Source organism: Taudactylus pleione, unplaced genomic scaffold (assembly GCF_031769625.1).
Source record: "Taudactylus pleione unplaced genomic scaffold, aTauple2 ptg000102l, whole genome shotgun sequence".
NCBI lineage: Eukaryota > Metazoa > Chordata > Amphibia > Anura > Myobatrachidae > Taudactylus > Taudactylus pleione.
In genome coordinates, this window is record NW_028284504.1 from 338,499 (window position 1) to 357,731 (window position 19,233).

At 41.7% G+C, this 19,233-nt stretch overlaps 1 protein-coding gene across 6 annotated transcripts in view; it reads right to left on the reverse strand.

Annotated features, from left to right (window-relative positions):
* HDAC5 (histone deacetylase 5) overlaps nucleotides 1-19,233 on the reverse strand; it is a 115,482-nt gene that overhangs the window by 52,496 nt on the left and 43,753 nt on the right. For all 6 annotated transcript variants that reach the window (XM_088470619.1, XM_088470622.1, XM_088470618.1 and 3 more), the window contains one exon: nucleotides 18,748-18,916. In XM_088470619.1, coding sequence (XP_088326745.1) covers nucleotides 18,748-18,796 — 49 coding nt within the window. In that variant the 5' untranslated portion in view covers nucleotides 18,797-18,916. The remainder of the gene's footprint in view (nucleotides 1-18,747; nucleotides 18,917-19,233) is intronic.

Consider the following 19,233-nt stretch of genomic DNA (forward strand, 5'->3'; position numbering starts at 1 on the left):
GCAAACAGTTAACAGAAAGTGTGAGGTGGATGGAAGGGTAATTCAGCATATGGGCTGCGAAAGGAATTTTGGATAGTTCCAAACATAATCCAATGTAATCACTGAAAACTAGCAGCCATATAGAATTCTACCCAATACAAATCTGGCCCTAGAAGATTTTAATCTCATAGCAATTGATTGTAGTCCACACATACTAATGCTTGGTCATTTTAACAGGTTCCTATACAAGGCTAGCTACTCAGAGAATTGTTATTATTTATTATTACTATCACTTATTATAGGGTGCCACCAAGTGTCCTCCTTAATGCTGTATCGGAAAAAAATTACTCTGAGACACAACCAATATGAAAAGTAAAAACAAACTGTACAAGGGGATAACTTCAACAGTGAAATAATTAGATGGCACAGTTAGTGACTGACGCTAAAACAGTATCACCCAGTGCTCTCAGGTGAGTGGACAGAGAGGATAATAGACATAGACAGTGAGTGGGGAGCACTGGATACAGAGATAATGTACGGAGAGGACAAGTGGGTGGAGGGCCCTGCTCTTATAGACTAATGCTGGGAACACATTACGACGATGTCGGCCCTACATGTCGTTTCTGGCCAAATCAGAACAACATATCGGCTGAATCGTCCAGTGTGTACGGACTATCTGCGCGCTCTCGCGTTCTCTCGCGTTCGCAAGCGATATTGTCCAATCGGCCGTGCTGCATGGCCAACCAGACAATATCACATGCGGTGCCGTTGCGGGTAATGAGTCACGGAATGAGGGTTAGTTCTGTCCTTCATTACATCGCTCAACGTGTACCTGCGGTAAGATGTGTCGGCCTATCGGGCTGATATATCACCCAGGTACACATCGTCAAGTGTGTACCCAGGTTAACAGTTGTTTAAGACACTGGATTGTAGTTCTATATAAACACTACAAACATATATAATCAAAGCTTCTAAAAATGTTTTGCCAAGTTCAGATAACTTAATTTATTGCCATGTAAATGACCTCCTGTAGCCTTTACTATTTACATTGCTTTACCTTTACCTAGTTTTTCTTCTTCTTGGAAACTATGGTGTTTTCAACCTGTGGTCCTCCAGCTGCTGTGGAACTACACATCCCAGCATGCCTTGCCACCATTTTGATATAACTGCATGCTAAAATTGTGGCAGGGCATCATGGGATCTGTAGTTCCACAGCAACTGGAGGGCTGCAAGTTGAAGACCCTATGTATTGCATCTTTCACTCCTATAATGATTGGGGGCGGGGGGGATAACGAGAGCACCCTCAATTATTTTTAAAAGTTGGCTCCTATGTAATGAAGTATTCAGACACCGAAAAAAACACCTTTACTCATGAACATATAAAATCAGTAAAGATAATGAAAATAGTCTCTGCATAGGTACTGTACAATGTTCTGCAGTATAAAAAAAATGTATCTATTTTTAAATATTGAGAAATACAGTCTAGCGGATAGGTAAAATACACAGAGCACTGATCTGCACAGTGTCATTAAGATGTCACTCTGAATTCCCCACATAAATAGTAAGATGTATTTATTATTAGACACAGCGCAAGTATATATAGCTGGGACCTCATTCTAGAAACATGTTATTAAAGCCAAGTGTGACCTGTTAGCACTTAGGGAACAGGGCTACCATAAATAAGAGAAGGAGATAGTGTATGCATCTTACTTACAGGGATATATCTAGTTAACCTGAAGTGTACGATGGTATGAACAGGTACAGTTAAATTGCTGCAAAACCCAATAGGCCTTTATTTGGACGTGACCTGTACCAGCAGGGTTAATATTAATTACTGTATCAACTGCTGCTGTGATGGCAGCCATTTTGTGGCTTGAGCCAGTATACAGCTTATCAAATTACTGGAAACCAGACTGGGTTGTAATTAATGTTAGTGAAGCCCTTAAAATGTTATGCCAAGGTGTTAAAAAACAGGTAATGTACATATTAAAGTATCAATAGAACAGTCCCAGACTGTAACATTTCTTCATGAAAAAATCTTTGTACTTTACATTGGTGAAATTCATTTGCTCAGTACTAGAAGTCTTTCTGCTGGGTGCAATATTTAAACCATGTCCATTAGATGGTTATGAATGATCATATTCATATTCAGTAGATACACGCACATATTATTTTTTTAAATTAAAAGAGGGACATGTTAACTGAATATTGCTCAGGCCATTAAAAACACATCCGATAAGTGTTGGATTTTTCCTAGGGGCTGCAGGACCGCAGTTTCCCCAGTAAAGTCAGCCACCTCAGTGAGCCAGTTGCAGTCCTTGACTGCACTGGCTACACTGTGACTGACAGTGGCTTCCCATTGGACAACGCTATCTGCCAGCCACACACAGGACAGGCAGTCCCAAGGGGAGGCGTTTTCTCCCTCTGGGACTGCCAGTCCAGGCTGCGATCAATAGAGAGCGTGCTTCCAGTGGGAAGCCCTACCTGGCAACTAGGGGCTGCAGCCGATGCAGTCCCTAGAAGCCGGAGTTCTGTGCATGCGCGGTGCCACCGGACTACTGTCTCCTCCTGCAGTGCAGGCAGCAGCAACCCCCATCATCCAAGAGGGAAGGAGCTGCTGCTGCACCCAAAACATCTTTTAGACCCCAAATAAGAAAAAAAAAGAACCTTTCCTTATTAGTCCTGTTTATTTGGGTTCATAAAGAATCTAAATGATGGGAAATAATTAGCGAAAAGAGGATTGTCTGTAGAAAACTAAGACTAAAGTCCTAATCATACTAGGACTTACTATGATTAGGACTTAGGGCCTGATTCAGAGCCGGACGGTATTTGCACTTGCTCGTTTAGAAAAGGGGGCCGGATATTTAAATAGAGCGCTCGCTCTTTGCGGTCTGTTGACGCCTCTATGTCTGAACGAGCGAACGAAACATGCGCTCGCTATTTTTTTTAAACGCCCCCTGGCCGCTCGCATCCTACGTCATCTCCGCTATTTATTTGATTAATCGAGTACATCGAAAGGCGTATGAACTGCTCGCAGTGCTTGTGGTTGGATTTTCCTACCGCAATCATGCGAGCAGTTCAGGCTAAAAGACAAGCAAGCGACGTGGCCGATGACGCTGCTTTGTTAATTATGCACACCCTTAAAACACCCGTTTTGACCGTTTGGCACGTCTGCGTTCGGATCTCCACTCCCCGTTTTCAAGCACCTTCCCCTGTTACCACCCACAAACGCCTCATTCTGTCACTCAAATTAGCAGGCATTCGCTATTTTGCGAGCACACAATTTCCGACCGCAATGACTGGTTCGCGCATGCGTATTACAACCCATACGCATACGCAGTTGTGCGAACATCGCTCGGAGTGAACGAGCGGCCGCTTACGAGCGGCTCTGAATCAGGCCCTTAGTATGATTAGGAGGAATAGGACTTAATCATATCATACTTAGCACCATGCTTATCACACAGGATAATGTATTTAAATCATACCTCAACTGTCCCGTCCATTACCGCTCTGCATAGTAGCGAGAATCAGTGAATGGGTGCTGCGCGTCCATGTTGTAATGGTGTGTGCAGAATTCAATGGGCCTGAATCAGAGATGGATGCAGTTGCGATTTTGGACGCAACGGACAGCACAAATATGCTTATGACTTAACAAATGTCTTATGCACAGAGACGCCCGCCTATAGCGTCTCACATTCACCACTTATGTACAAAGGACAAAACATCGGTCGCACATCGAATATCTGAGCAACCCTATGCGGTCTCAGAATGTCTGGCTCAACTAAGACTGCAGAGTCTCTCCAGCTGCGTACAAATTTGCAGAGGATCACTAAGGCATGCCCAGAAAACGGTCCTGATACGCCTACGTTCTTGTGGCACCCCTCGTTACGCTGACTACCTGTCACTCACTTTGCAAATAAATCCACACTGCATCCACTGTCTCTAATCCATTGTCGGGCGTACACAGTGCGGCTTTGGTGTATGCGCAGTAGCAAAAACATCGCTCTACTACATCTGACATTGCGTCCACCTCTAAATCAGGCCCAATGTGTCCTTTTAAGGGAGGAGAATGGGACAGGGGTGGCCAGCATGTCAGAAGTGCTGCCCACACCCCTGCCATGTGTGACCACACCCTGTTATCTAGGTATGTAAACATTTGGATCTATGTGTTGGTTGGATATGGGAATGCCATGAAACTACCAGAGTTTCAGAGTGCGGATAACATGATGTATCACAGGGTAAAGAAATGTAGATTTTGTTTTTACAATGAATGGCCACAATAATTGCAATACACTATTGTGAGATACTATAAAGTGTTACATTAATACACACAGAGATCGGAGACTGTTATTTTGAGGGCCGAATAGTTTCTCATTAGAAACTAATGACATCATAGAGGCATATTTATATATATATATTTTTTTTTATACAGGACTGAAGGCTTTTACCAACAAATAAAAAGCCCATGGCGTCTCTTCATGATGTCCTGACATTTACTGTACAATAACAAAAATATTTATACTATGCCAGTGTGTTTTAGTTCATGGTCTTTGCCTATGTATCATGCTGGGATACAGTCAAACCACTGTTTTACATCCCTTGATTTTACATTTTCTAAGGCTACATGTAGAGTGTTGTTTGTGATTGGGAAGACCAATCAGAAACCGTAGTCACAGTCATTGTGGCATCTGATTGGTTGTAAAGCTAAAGCTAGGAATAAATTGTCAGCTAAAATGTCTGTCAGACCAATACACAATTTATCTGACAGCCTGTAACCAATCAGATATCGTGGCCATATACTGTAAGTTTTTCACACGATATCTACGTTCCCCCCTGTGAGGGAACAGAAATGTCGGTCACACAACCTGGGGCAGCACGCACACTGCCCGATGGGGCCGATTAGCAGCACACAAATTATCGGATGTTTCTGACATGATGGACAATAACGCATGTCCGATAATTTGAAGTTGGTCGCATAAATACACTGTACAATTATCGGGCCAGATAATTGTATAATCTATGCCCAGCATAACACTGCTATTTAAAGTGGTGAACTTATAGAGGTTCTGCCACTTAACAAAATAAAATCTTTGAAAACATAAATGCAAATATTTAACAACGTTAATTTCTCTCGGATTAGTCTTAATGAATGCACCCATTGGAAACAATTCAGTGGAGGATCTGTTTACTATATAATAAGCAGATAGCATAGACATAATATAGCACTAAAACATCATGCCATACAATTGTAATAAAAGATGCAGAAATTTGATGAAAGTAAAACAGAATATTCACAAACAAAGAGATAAATTATCCCTATTACACATCAAGTCTAACCTCAACCTCACCATAGTGTCATGGGTACACATTCGTAACCTATGCCCCACAGGACTATGGTCTCCAGTAGCACTTTCATAAGGAGATCCCTTTTTAACTTAAAGTGGACAAGTCACCAATTACTGGTGTCAGTTTTAGCCCCAGTCACTTGCAATATTGTCTCAAGTGGGCCGGCATTGCTACTAGGTGAACCATGGCAGTTGCCTAGGACACCAGGATGTACAATGTCTTGATTTCACTTAATTGTTTCAGAACTTCAAACAAAACTAAATATAAGACAAAGACAGCATGAGTATACACAAAATATAGTTTGTAAATGATCATTTCATTTATTGAAGGGAAAAAGTTAACCAACACCAACTGACCCTGGATGAATTAGTTATTGCCCCTCTTGGTTACTTAATCAACCAATGAACCAAATTGAATTGATAAATGGATTCATAACCCATGCACTTGCCCCATAGGCACTGGAACTGGGGGGGGGGGGGGGCACCAGTATATGTGCCGGGTTGTAGGGAGCAAAGTTACCACGGGGTCGGGCATAGAGATATTCCCTTTTCCAGCTGCCCCACCTCCTCCCTCCCCACAGCCCTTCTCTGCCCACCTCCTCCCAGCTCTGCCCCTTACAGTTGCTAGTAACTGCGGGTTGGCCCCTCCTCAGGGACCTTTTGTAGCCCGTTCGGAAGGAGAAGACTGAGGACTACTGAGGGGCTGGTCGAGTGGGCTGAGTTGGGCGGCTGGTGGAAGATCAGCTTCTAGGAGCCGCTGGAAGGCTCCTCTTAGGGAAAGTCCAGCCTGACGTGGCCGCATCTGATATGACCACTCCAGACAAGTGGATAAAGACCAAAATGAACATCCATGATGCAAAGTTGCATTAAATCGCATATTCTCAACACAGCACTGTGTTATATTGCCCTTTTTACCCTTTAATATCCAGGACATTCAGCTTAAAAGGTAATATAAGCTATTACTAATAATAAATCATAAAAATACTAGTACAGAATAGAAAAAGAGCAATCAGGCAAGCTGCAACAAATACCGGGGATACAACTGGAAAAAAAAACATATAGTCTAACATAGGGCTCAAAATGTCAGTATCCTACAGACAAAACATAGTTCAAGGGCAATCCTAAAAATAAATATTATCATACATAGATAGTAAAAATATGCACATTGGAGGTCACCATTAAATGTCATACAACAAACACCATGTACAAGAGCTAATGATTAATGTATAAAAACTATATACCAATACCAACAGCAGACTGCTTCAAAACAAAGCCTCAGTAATGCTTTTCTTTTATTTAATTATATGATTGTTATGATACACAACACCCTCCTTTCCATACTGGTCATTAAAGGGGGTCTGATTTTACACTGGTCAAAAGGAAGTTGCTTGATGGTGTGTTATAACACCAATAGGGTCCCTGTGTTGTATACTGGTTGCAAGAATGCAGAGCAGCGGTAACTATCATTATGTATGGCTACCATCCACAGCGATACATAAAGTTACACTGCAATTCACTATGCTGGGGTACTCTGCGAGCCCCAGTGAAAACTCCCTTCATTAGCGAGGGATATTTACTTATAAATTACAGTGTAACAATGCCAGCGAAAGGAGGAAGTGCTTTGCCATTCTGGGGTCTGTTTAACTTTGCTGGACCCCACTGACCACACCAGGCTAACACCATTCTGACATAGTTTTGCTTTTCGCTGCTTATTAAATTGGTCACTGATGACGTCACTAAAGAAGCATATGGGGAGGGACTAAGCTACTAAGACAAAGGTAACATAGGGAAAGTTTCTGATTTCTTCTGCAGTCACACTCTGTTAAATAGCAAACAGCAGTGACAGAGCCTTTTACCTGACTTTACACCAACTAACTATTGTCTATGGTAGGGGTGGGCAATATGCCGTCCACCAGCTGTTTTAAAACTACACATCCCAGCATGCCCTGCCAAAGTTTTGCTATTTGGTCATGCTAAAACTTGCAAGGTATGCTGGGATGTGTAGTTCAACAACAGCTGGAGGGATGATTATTGCCCACCCCTGGTCTATGGCAACTAGTGTCGGGTGCAAGACCCTGCTTGGGAACACTTGGCTGTCAATGATACAGTATAGGTGGAACAATGTTCATTAAAGTAAAATCATACAAAGATGGCTGCACACTACATAGAACTGTTTAGCTCCAATGGTTTAAACTAACAATTACGCTTAGCTTCATATAGTCAGAAGAACAAGCTATTTGTACGCAGCTTCGCCCACGATGAAATTATTTCTGACAAAAATTTGTTAATTTGAGGTGTTCTAGTTGTATTGCTTTGCATAGAACCCTGTCGCGGGATTGGCCATGTGACCTGCAGCGCTATACCAGCAGCATCTTCACCCACCACTCACACCAATGTCACTGTGTGCCCTGTACACAGACTGCTATGTAACATATCCTATTCAAGTGAACGAGGGCCCAAAGCACCGCTCCTCCCCATTACCGGCCTGTGTGCATGGTGCCACACCTATCTCCTGCACTGATGATGCTAATAAATTGTGTTTGTGTTATTGCTCAGCTATAACGTGACAGATCAAGATGAAACAAAAGTACAGGTTATTTCTAGGAGTTTCGACTATAAAATTGGTTCAGTAGTTTTTGCGCCAACTTGGAACAAACAGACACAACGTTCTTATTATATTAGTATAGATTACAAGGCTTCCTATGCAGGAGCAAATAGCTCATGTGTTAAGCGTTCAACTGTTGTGTCTGAGGTTAGATGTTAAAATGCCCTGCATGGCATGCTGAGTATTGTGTATTTTAAAAACAGGGTGATATAACTAAAAGTAGTGCACGCAAATCACACTATTACTGATAGCTCACAAGTATACTATATAGAGAGAGAGAGAAACTTCAGAGAATTGGAAGCTTAAGGTGCGTATCCACTAGCAGATAGAGGAACGACAATACAATTACAACATTGTAATCATACAGTCGTTCCTCTTCCCCTGCAGTACCTACACTGAACGATATGTCGTTCAGTGTAGGCACCCTCCCTCATCCCTGAACATGCCAATCTGTCGTTATCGGCAGATTGACCGGCATGTTCAGGTGATGATTGATGTCGGAAACGACCAGCGGGAGCGCACATCGCTGGCGGTTTCCGACATTATAGTACACGATTAATGAGCGATTGAACGATTACAATGTCGTAATCATTCAATTGCTCATTTAAATCACCTAGTGGATACGCGGCATAAGACTGTATGGTACATTATTATCTGCAATATTGATAGCAGTTTAAGTCGGAAGTATCACAAAAACAAGGATGTGTAATACTGATACTGCCCCTTTAACAGCAAATGTTACCTTGATATACATGTTGTGTAAGCAAACACTTCTTTGTCCCTGGGTAGTAGCGCAAGTTAGCAATATTGTTATGACTTAATCCCATATGTACATTTCTATTTGCATGTTTACATTCAGTTTACATTTGTTTCAGTGTTCGTCTCTAATGTTTGAACATATGTGATTATACTAGATCCCTTTAAACCTGACTCATACTCAAAGCTAGGAAGCAGATGCATAATATTGAAAGGACCAGACGCAACAACAGCATAGGGAAGGGACTTGCGGTAATTCACAGATGTTTCTATATTACTGGGATGAGCTCATTATGTAGGAAAAGTGTTTTTTTTTTTTTAAATTATATACTCAACATCGGCCACTAGTGGAGCATAGCTAAACTGATAGATGAAAGGTAGAATCAGTGAAGTTGGAAAAAATATAGGGCCTCATTTACAGCCGCACGCCAACCGGAACTAACATTTAAAAACTATTGGAGGTGCTCTATAGATATGTCCAGCAGGGCTGTAACTAGGGTAGTACGACCTGTGCCACCGCACAGGGCACCGCAGGGCAGGGGGGCGCTGTTCGAGCCTTTCAATTTTCTGTTTATAATTAATTCTCACTTGTAGCTTCCTCTTATTTTAGCCAGCATCTCCTGGCCTCCCCACCTTTTCCCTGGCCCTTCCCCATGAGGCCATGCCCCTATTTCGGGTGCGTTTTATCCCCATTTGAAAAATAGGGGGGCGCCAATGCTCTTTCTGGCACAGGGCACCAAAAAGTCTAGTTACGGCTCTGATGTCCAGTAGCATCTTTGCCGCGTGTGTGCACCCGCAACCCCATAGAATTGTATGGTGCGGAAGCAGCGTGCGGCATGGCATACCGTGGCGCATGCAGCCGCGGCTAATCACGTAGCGCAATGCACGCGCACGTTTGTAGTGCGAGCGGCAAGGATGCAAGAGGACATATCTGTACAGTAAATATGGCTTACAAATGCCATGTATAGAAATGGTTACTGAAAGCTGAAATTTTGGGGGTACTAATCTTCAGAGCTAGTTCCTATGTTGCCCGCAAGTGCATTTGTGTTACTCTGAGATGCCTCTTATTTTGATTTATACATATATGGATACATTAGCTACAATAATTAAAGCACAAGAAAAAAACACATTGAGCAGTGAATCACTGCAATGCTTGGCGCTGTTGTAATAAGAATAAAAGTAAAAATGTGTGTGTGTGTGTGTGTATATATATATATATATATATATATATATATATATATATATATATATATATATATTCAGTACCTGCTACAAGTACTAAGGATCTAGTTTAGACCCTAGATCAGGGGTGGGGAACCTTTTTTCTACAGAGGGCCATTTTGATATATACAGTCAGGTGCATAAATATTGGGGCATTGACAGAATTTTCATATTTTGGCCTCTAATCACCACCACAATGGCTTTGAAATGAAACAAACAAGATGTGCTTTAACTGCAGACTTTCAGATTTAATTTGAGGGTAAATACATCTAAATCAGGTGAACGGTGTAGGAATTACTCCCACTGCCTCCCACTGTTTAAGGGGCCAAAAGTAATGGGACTATCAACTCAAAAGCTATTTCATGGACAGGTGTGGGTTATTCCCTCATTATTTCATTATCAATTAAGCAGGTAAAAGGTCTGGAGTTGATTCTAGGTGTGACACTTGCATTTGGAATCAGTTGCTGTCGACTCTCAATATGAGATCCAAAGAGCTGTCACTATCAGTGAAGCAAGCCATCATTAGGCTGAAAAATCAAAACAAACCCATCAGAGAGACAGCAAAAACATTAGGTGTGGCCAAGTCAACTGTTTGGAACATTCTTTAAAAGAAAGAACGCATCGGAGAGCTCAGCAACACCAAAAGACACGGAAGACCACGGAAAGCAACTGTGGTGGATGACAGAAGAATCATTTCCATGGTGAAGAAAAACCCCTTCACAACAGTTGGCCAAATCAAGAACACTCTCCAGAAGGTAGGTGTATATGTGTCAAAGTCAACAATCAAGAGAAGACTTCACAAGAGTGAATATAGAGGGTTCACCACAAGATGTAAACCATTGGTGAGCCTCAAAAACAGGAAGACCAGATTAGAGTTTGCCAAACAACATCTAAAAAAGCCATTACAGTTCTGAAACAACATCCTATGGACAGATGCGACAAAGATCAACTTGTACCAGAGTGATGGGAAGAGTAGAGTATGGAGAAGGAAAGGAACTGCTCATGATCCAAAACATACCACCTCATCAGTGAAGCATGGTGGTAGTAGTGTCATGGCGTGGGCATGTATGTCTGCCAATGGAACTGGTTCCCTTGTATTTATTGATGATGTGACTGCTGACAAAAGAAGCAGAATGAATTCTGAAGTGTTTCGGGCAATATTATATGCTCATATTCAGTCAAATGCTTCAGAACTCATTGGACGGTGCTTCACAGTGCAGATGGACAATGACCCGAAGCATACTGCAAAAGCAACCAAAGAGTTTTTTAAGGCTAAAAAGTGGAATATTATGCAATGGCCAAGTCAATCTCCTGACCTGAATCCGATTGAGCATGCATTTCACTTGATGAAGACAAAACTGAAGGGAAAATGCCCCAAGAACAAGCAGAAACTGAAGACATTTGCAGTAGAGGCCTGACAGAGCATCACCAGGGATGAAACCCAGCGTCTGGTGATGTCTATGCGTTCCAGACTTCAGGCTGTAATTGCCTGCAAAGGATTTGCAACAAAGTAATAAAAAGTGAAAGTTAGATTTAGGATTGTTTAGTGTGTCCCATTACTTTTGGCCCCTTAAAAAGTGGGAGGCACATATAGAAACCGTTGTAATTCCTACACCATTCACCTGATTTGGATGTAATTACCCTCAAATTAAATCTGAAAGTCTGCAGTTAAAGCACATCTCAAAATATATAAACTCTGTCAATGTCCCAATATTTATGCACCTGACTGTATAACATTATTTGCCCCCTCCGCGTGACCGCACATGGGGGAAGGGCAACAATTGCCAGTGATTTCAGCAATTTTCGGAGCATCCTGAGGACGCTCAGGGGAGCTGTAAGGTGATGCTCCAGGCGGCACTGCTGCATAGATTCTGGCTGCAGTGTGCCATTCTAGGTACCCTGCTAGCCAGATGAGGCTAGCAGAAAAAAGCTCAAAGGGCCAGACCAAATGACTCCGAGGGCCTTATATGGCCCCAGGGCAGGAGGTTCCCTATTCCTGTTTTTATACTGTATTTTTACTATGTGTTTACGGTTTTTATATTAAAAATCATTGGTATAATTCATTCAAGCCTCCTGTTTTTCAATAGAGAGCAAACGTGTGTTTTTTCATTTATTTCATTCAATACCAAGCGCAGTAATTGCTATATGTACAATAATTAAAGATTGTACCTAGATAAACTGTGTGTACGTTTTGGATAGTATGATGACTGATATGTACATAGCGTAATGTGTGTATGCGTGCGTGCGCGTGAACAGCCATTTTTATTAACCATAGTACATTGGAGTATACTGACGAGCCACAATAGATTCTTACATGGAATCTTCAAAGATTCTGACTAGAAGGCCGGTACAAATTAACAGGAAAGTACCTGTAGCATCAGTGTGACATCATAGATATATACAAATTAACAGGAAAGTACCTGTAGCATAGTGTGACATCATAGATATAGAAAGTTTCGCAATAAAATGCGTTATTGACCTTCCCACAGATGTCAGACTAGCAGGGGACACTTGACATTTGGAAAGGGCTCTTTCTCCTGCCAGCTATCTAATGGTGTGTTCTGTATTTTGACATATTGTGACTTGTAAGGAGTCAAGAGCACTGAGCAGACACATCACAAGCTGCAATGTGACGCAAATGGCCTTAAGTGGCTAAAACTTCAAAGCCAAGCTATATGACTGAGCAGTACCTAAATCCTAAATAGCACTTTTCACGATTGAGGAAATTAGTTTGCGTAAGCGTTGTGTGACTCGGTAGCGCCGAGCATCTTTTTTCATGTAACTTTTTACCTTCAAATGCGTCTTATTCGCAAAGCAGCTTCTGCTGATTAAAATGTTATGTGACATGCCTATGTTCTGTGTGCAACTGCTGGTGTATCTGCATGCAAAACACTACATTACAGTGTCAGCAGCTGTGACACTGTAACATAGCGTTTTGAATGCAGATACAGCCGCAGTAGCACACAGAACATAGGCATGTCACATATCATTTTAATCAGCAGAAGCTGCTTGTGTGCCCTATTCACATCACTTTGCGAATAAGATGCATTTGAAGGTACAAAGTTGCATGAAAAACGCTCGGCACTATCGAGTCACACTACAGCATGGCATGAATAGAAGGGTTGTTTAATACGCAAGGATGTAAAGGCCCCCAATCATCAGCGACGGATCGCTTCGTTCCTGCAACCCGGCATCGCAGGATCTGTGAAATCCAACAAGTTGGATTTCAGATATGCTGATCACGATAAAAAAATGATCGTGATTGGCACATCAGTGAAATTAAACATATAGAATTTCACCGATCCTCCGACGGATCGCGAAAAAACATCGATGGCCGCCGGTCAATATTTCCGACCGGCGGATCGGCGTTCCGATCCGATAGCAGGATTGCGAGAGCGGACGTCTGATGTATGGGGACCTTTAGATGTATATGGACACAGCTGTACTTCATTAGGCATCACGTAAGTTTAATAAAAATTGATTGCACATACTTATTACGACTCCACTAAGAATGTTTATCAAACTGTCAAACTCTGGGCCTTATTCAGCAGTACACGTATGCACACTGTTGAACGAAGATTCCCAATGTTCGGGAATCTGCGCAGGCCCCTGACCCATATTGCGCATGTGAAGTACGGGTCCTGCGTGAACGCACACAGAGCGTCAGCAGACTGTCAGTGATTGACAGTCTGCTGCCAATTGGGGACTGGTAAGGGGTGGCGACGGCCTCCGTTTCCAGAAATGGAGGTCATGTCGCCGCCATTGGGGGGAAAGGAAGAAGCCAGGATCTCCATTGGCTGACGGAGATTTCCTGGCCTCTTTGTTGTATCTGCGGCGTCCGGCTTGCGGGACCCCATGGGTCACTTAGCCTACCGATGTTATCGCAAATTATCCAATGCTACTTGCAAGTAGCTTGCAATTCCATCCTAAACTGATTAAGGCCCTCTGTGCGCAAATTATTTGGGAGATGTCCCAAGTAATGCTCTATACTCACTCTTTATGTAATTCTTTTCTTCAGCTTCAGGAGCACTTGGAAGGCGGGAGAGCAGTGACATAGGGAGGAATTTGTCTGGGAGTGAGGATAGAGCTGTGTGACAAACAACTTTCAAGCCGTATTGGCATACAGAGCAGTATTTATCTATCCCGAGCAAAGAATAACTCAATCTTTTCTTACACTAGTCCACAAAAGTGGCTTCTCCAGCTATGTTTTAAATGTGAACCAGTAAAGAGTGTGGCACATAGATCCACTGATCTCTATATCGCATCCACACAGGCAGCAGACACAGTGCAACATAAAGTTCAATGCCATACTGTTTCTCTGGCGTAGATTCCATCTGGTACAAAGCTTCAGAAACCACTTATGTGCACTAGACCCAAAGTAAACCCCCTAATTATCTCAGAACGAACAGTCATACTTTAAAATAAGGACCTCTCTATCTAACAAACAATGAAGAGGGCTTACTACCCAGCAACTAAGCGATTGTAGCACATTTTCTGTACTCCTTCAAGACCTAACTACATTATTGTGATAAATACCTCTGGAGATCATACTTCAGTAACACAGCATATGGTAATAAGCTAGTCATCACACTAAATGTAATTCGCAAAGTTATTATATGCTTTTCAACAATTTTTCTTTAACAAACATATCATTAATAATAAACACAATAAAAACTCTTAAGCCATGTACACCCAGCGACGGGACCCGACGGGGGTGCAGGCATCGGCAAGTGCATACACACTTGCCAATGCTGGAAGCGACGGCGGGGACCATGCTGCATTCAGCAGCATAGCCCTCGTTAACGATAATCCCCATCAAACCTCCTGCATGCAGGGCAGACGGAGGATGTAGATGACGATGTAGAAACACTAATAAAGTAAATCTAACCAATGGTACAAGTTTGGTAGGGAGTAATATTTGATAACTGCAACACATAGATATTTTGTTTTAGAATGTCTTAAATTATAGATGGATGGATATGGTCTTAGAATTGGAATTTGGTATATTAAGAGGAAGATGTCAGTAGATGATTCCCACTATTAGCATTTGAAATGCTAATATAACGACCTGCAGTGAGGGGGGGGGGGGGAGTTGTGGATGAACACTCTCACCGCCAGGTAAATAGATGCCATGTGTATGTACACAGCATATACATTTTGGGCGCAGCTCAGTATCTCCGTGAGTGCTGGACACAGCCCCTAGAGTGATGGAGAGGGGTGGTGCCACGAGGTCACACCCCCTTTTCAGGCACGCACAAATGTGCCCTCACTGATGATCGGCGCCCTGCCCTAAATAGACCCTAGAGTGAATACTAATAACCATGCACTGACAGGCTAAGTGGTATATATACCCGTCAGAGTACAATTTGGCCAGAAATGTTGTATGTGAATCTACCATTAGGTCCTCAAGTTAAGCAGCCTGATCACAGTGTCACAGTGGCTCAGTGTGGGCTGCAGATAACCACCCAGACAGGTAAATAGATTAATCTTTGGACCACATTAACCAACATGTATGACAATAATCCAACCAGTTTCCATAATGCACTGGGGTAGTTTTGCGATATGGGACAATTGCAGCAGATAACACCACTTGTGTGGCCAGCATTAGATACTTGCCTGATGAAGAGCAAACTTCTTAAATGTATTACATTCATTTACTTTTTTTTGTTTTCTCATTTGAGTACAAAGTTACAAGATTTTGACTGGTTAATAAAGTACTAAGCAATGTGTTGTGATTGTACAGTGCAGAAAAAAACAAGCACTTGAACCCTTGTATCAATTCTCAAATTATCAGTGATTTGTAAACTCTAGGGATCAGGGTACTGTAACTTTCTTCCTAAAATATATTTGTTCATTGCTCTTAGTCTATGTGTGTTTATTATACAGAATACATAATAGTTAATTTTTGGACAAGAATCCTCCAACAGCACAACTTAAATAAAACACAATTCCTGTCCTTTCAAACGGTGGCTTATATATTTTATCCCGTAGAAGCAGCCTCAAGTTAGCCCCACTGGAGTACCAGAAGCTACGCTATATTGTAACGCATAGAAATCAGATCGGTTTTTGGAAGTTCAGGTACTTGATTGGTTATTATGAGTTACAAGTTACAACACGCATGTTCTACTTGCACTATATTATTAAATAAACTCAATTGTGTCTATCTGGATCCTATGTTCAGTATACTCAGAGACACTTTATTGTTAGTGAGTTTAATTTGTCGCTGTGTCTGAGATTTACATTACTTGTTGCACTGAACAATATAGATATGTGTCAAAGGATGCCGGCACTGGGTAAGTATCCCCCCGACACCGGCATCCCAACCAGGTTACAATGCCGATGCCTAAATGTAAGTACTGCTAACCTAACCCCTAACCCTCCCTCCCCGGTGCCTAAACCTAACCTCCCTTCCTAGTGCCTAAACCTAACCCTCCCTCCCCGCACCCTAAACCTAACCTCCCCCCTGCAGCCTAACCCTATCCCTCCCCCTATTGCCTAACCTTAACCCCTTACCCTAACCCTTACCCTCCCCCTAACCCCAGTATTTACCTTCTGGATTTCAGCAGTCAGGATGCCGCAGCTGGTATGCTGATAAGTGTCGAGATTCCGGCAACGGCATTCTGACTGCCGGACTCCCGCATCCCTTTTAGAAAGATAATGTATAGATCAGCATAGCTGTATATGTTCAAATACAAGCAGGGTGTTCTCTGTGGCATTTCTAGGTGTTGCACTCTTAGGTTATAACTAGCGTCTAATTAAATCAGCTGTAGTGTGTTTGCAGTCTCTATCTATGAATCAGTGAAGAGCCTATTTTTCACAAAATATCAGGCACTTCACAGTTTCAAGCCATTTATCAAAGGGTTTATGGCAGAGAAATCAGAAACTTCTCCAGCCTTAACTCACTCACTTAACGCCATTTCCATAAACCTCTATGGGGATAGTGGACAATTTATCAAGCAGTGAAAATACTACATTTTCGCTGCTAGGTAACGGCATCTCAAGATGGCATTACCTATATTTGGCAGTGGGGACCAGCCAGATTAAACAACGTGCGGACGTCTGCTGTACATGAGTTTAAAGATTATAGACATGTTAGGGCATGGTAGATAGGGAAATATCTTCCTAATAAATCACCTATTGCTCAAAAGATTAGTCATATATATGTATATAGTTATGGTTAATCAAAGTCAATTGAATGAAGAGCCCTTGGAAGTCTTTCAATAGCATGTAAATCACACTCAGGAAACTAGAAGTGGTCAGATGTAGTTTAAATTAGAATGTACATCCCTTGTATCCTATGACCAGGAGAATACATACAAATGAGGTAAGGATGCCGGCCTGATGCCTAACACAGGGGGGAGGCAAACACTAAGCCGTCTGCCTACAAAGGTATTCAGACATTAGCCGAGATCAAAGCCTCATAATAGTTTATCTGTTTTTGACCTAAAATCAATACTTCATGAATAGCTAGGAGTTACCAATATCCTAGAAACATATCTGAAGTTTATACACAGGTTAGGTGCGATTTGGGAATCACTAGGACTTATGGTTTGAGAAAAATGAAGTATCTAACCAAGCACACATCACAGAAATATCATATTTATATTAATTCAATTGCTTAATTAATAGAGATCAATGTGAACATACCATATTTTATTTAGTTATTATTACACAGGGGACTTTATGTACAGTTATTTGTACTTATGTTAGAAGTTACATGGGAGAGACTGACATTTTTCCTGGGTCAATTAAAAAGCCAGCCAGTCATCAGAGACTTCATGGTGGAGTGGGAAAAAGTGATAAAAGGAATGGTAGCCTTTGTTCTGAGGGATCAATTTCTAAATTGAAGCCTGTACCTGCATTTCCTGTCGTTACTCCCGGACAGAATAAGCTGTGTGTTGCATTCTGTAAGTTTCTCCTATTTATTTGAAAACATGTTTGTCTATGTAACCTGTATACCTTTTTCTTTACATAATTTCTGTAACTAAGCATTGTAGTTATTTTGTGAATAAAGTATTCCTTGACTAATCTAATTCATATGTGCTCCAGAACTCAGTCTTTGAGGAAGCTATTAGAACGCTATGGTTATACTATGTCTATTATTTGTAGCTAGAAGCAGGGGGAGACCAGCTAACTGCGTAGTAGTCTGTGTTGCAGAGCCTGCACTATTGTGATACAGTGTTTGGGGACCTATAGTCTATTGTTTACCACAGTTGGTGGCAGGTAAAGAGAGGTGTATGATATCATGGGCACAGTGATAGTTTATTCATTGCGAGTATTATATTTGGCTCTGCCCTCCCTATATCAGGATGTGGGGATCTACACGATCGCAGTACTGATGCTAGTGTGATACAGTCAAGGTGAAGAAATCACTGACACTAGTCATAGTGCAAACATTAGGGATACCTACAGCGAAAGGCTGCCAGTAACCAAGAAGATATTGCCGAGGAGGGAGATAATGGCAATGATCACCAGCAAGGGAAGTATTGATAAATACCAATGGTACCTGACTATGTTTTGCTGCAAGCAGCAATTATATCAAACTAAAGGTAAGGCCGGATGTGGCCCCTATTAATAAACAGAGAATTAAGTGTTTAGCCTATGATAGGGATATTAGTTTGTAAGCTCCTCGGGGAAGGGGTCGATCTGCTTGAATAAAGAATGTTTGGTACAGCACAATAGTTTGGTATTATATAAATGCTGATACCAACATTATTATTATTATTATTATTATTATTATTATTATTATTATTATTATTATTATTATTATTATTATTATATAATGTTAGCCTAACTCTTTACTATTCATTTACCACTAATTAGTCCTTAACCAACACTTACCTGACTGGGTTGGAAGGTTCATTCCAATGTCCAAAGGTTGGACGGACATGAAGAGGGGACGAGAACCCCCACCCTGGATTTCCAACGCCCAGGACTTTTTTTAAGGTTGAAACAAAGATGGCGGTGTTAGCAGAATCGGTCCACTGGGGACATCACAGGGCTTGCGTTGCTGTAATTTAAAGAAAAATGTCAGTATAGCAGTAACAGCAAACTGATTTTTTTTACCTTTGAATGTGTTAATGGTAAAAAATTTAAATAAAACATCACTGATTCATAAGCAAATCATGCAGGGAACAAGCAGCAGTAATTATCCCCTTTGGGGTGTAGGTCTACATCACCAGAATTAATAACAGGCATAATTCATAGTAGAAAAAAGCACAATGGGAATGTTAAATTCAGTAACAGGTGTAATGATAAATAGAGGTTACATGGAGTAACAGCACAAGCTATAAGGAGAGGTTATATGTAGTAATAGGAGAAGTACTA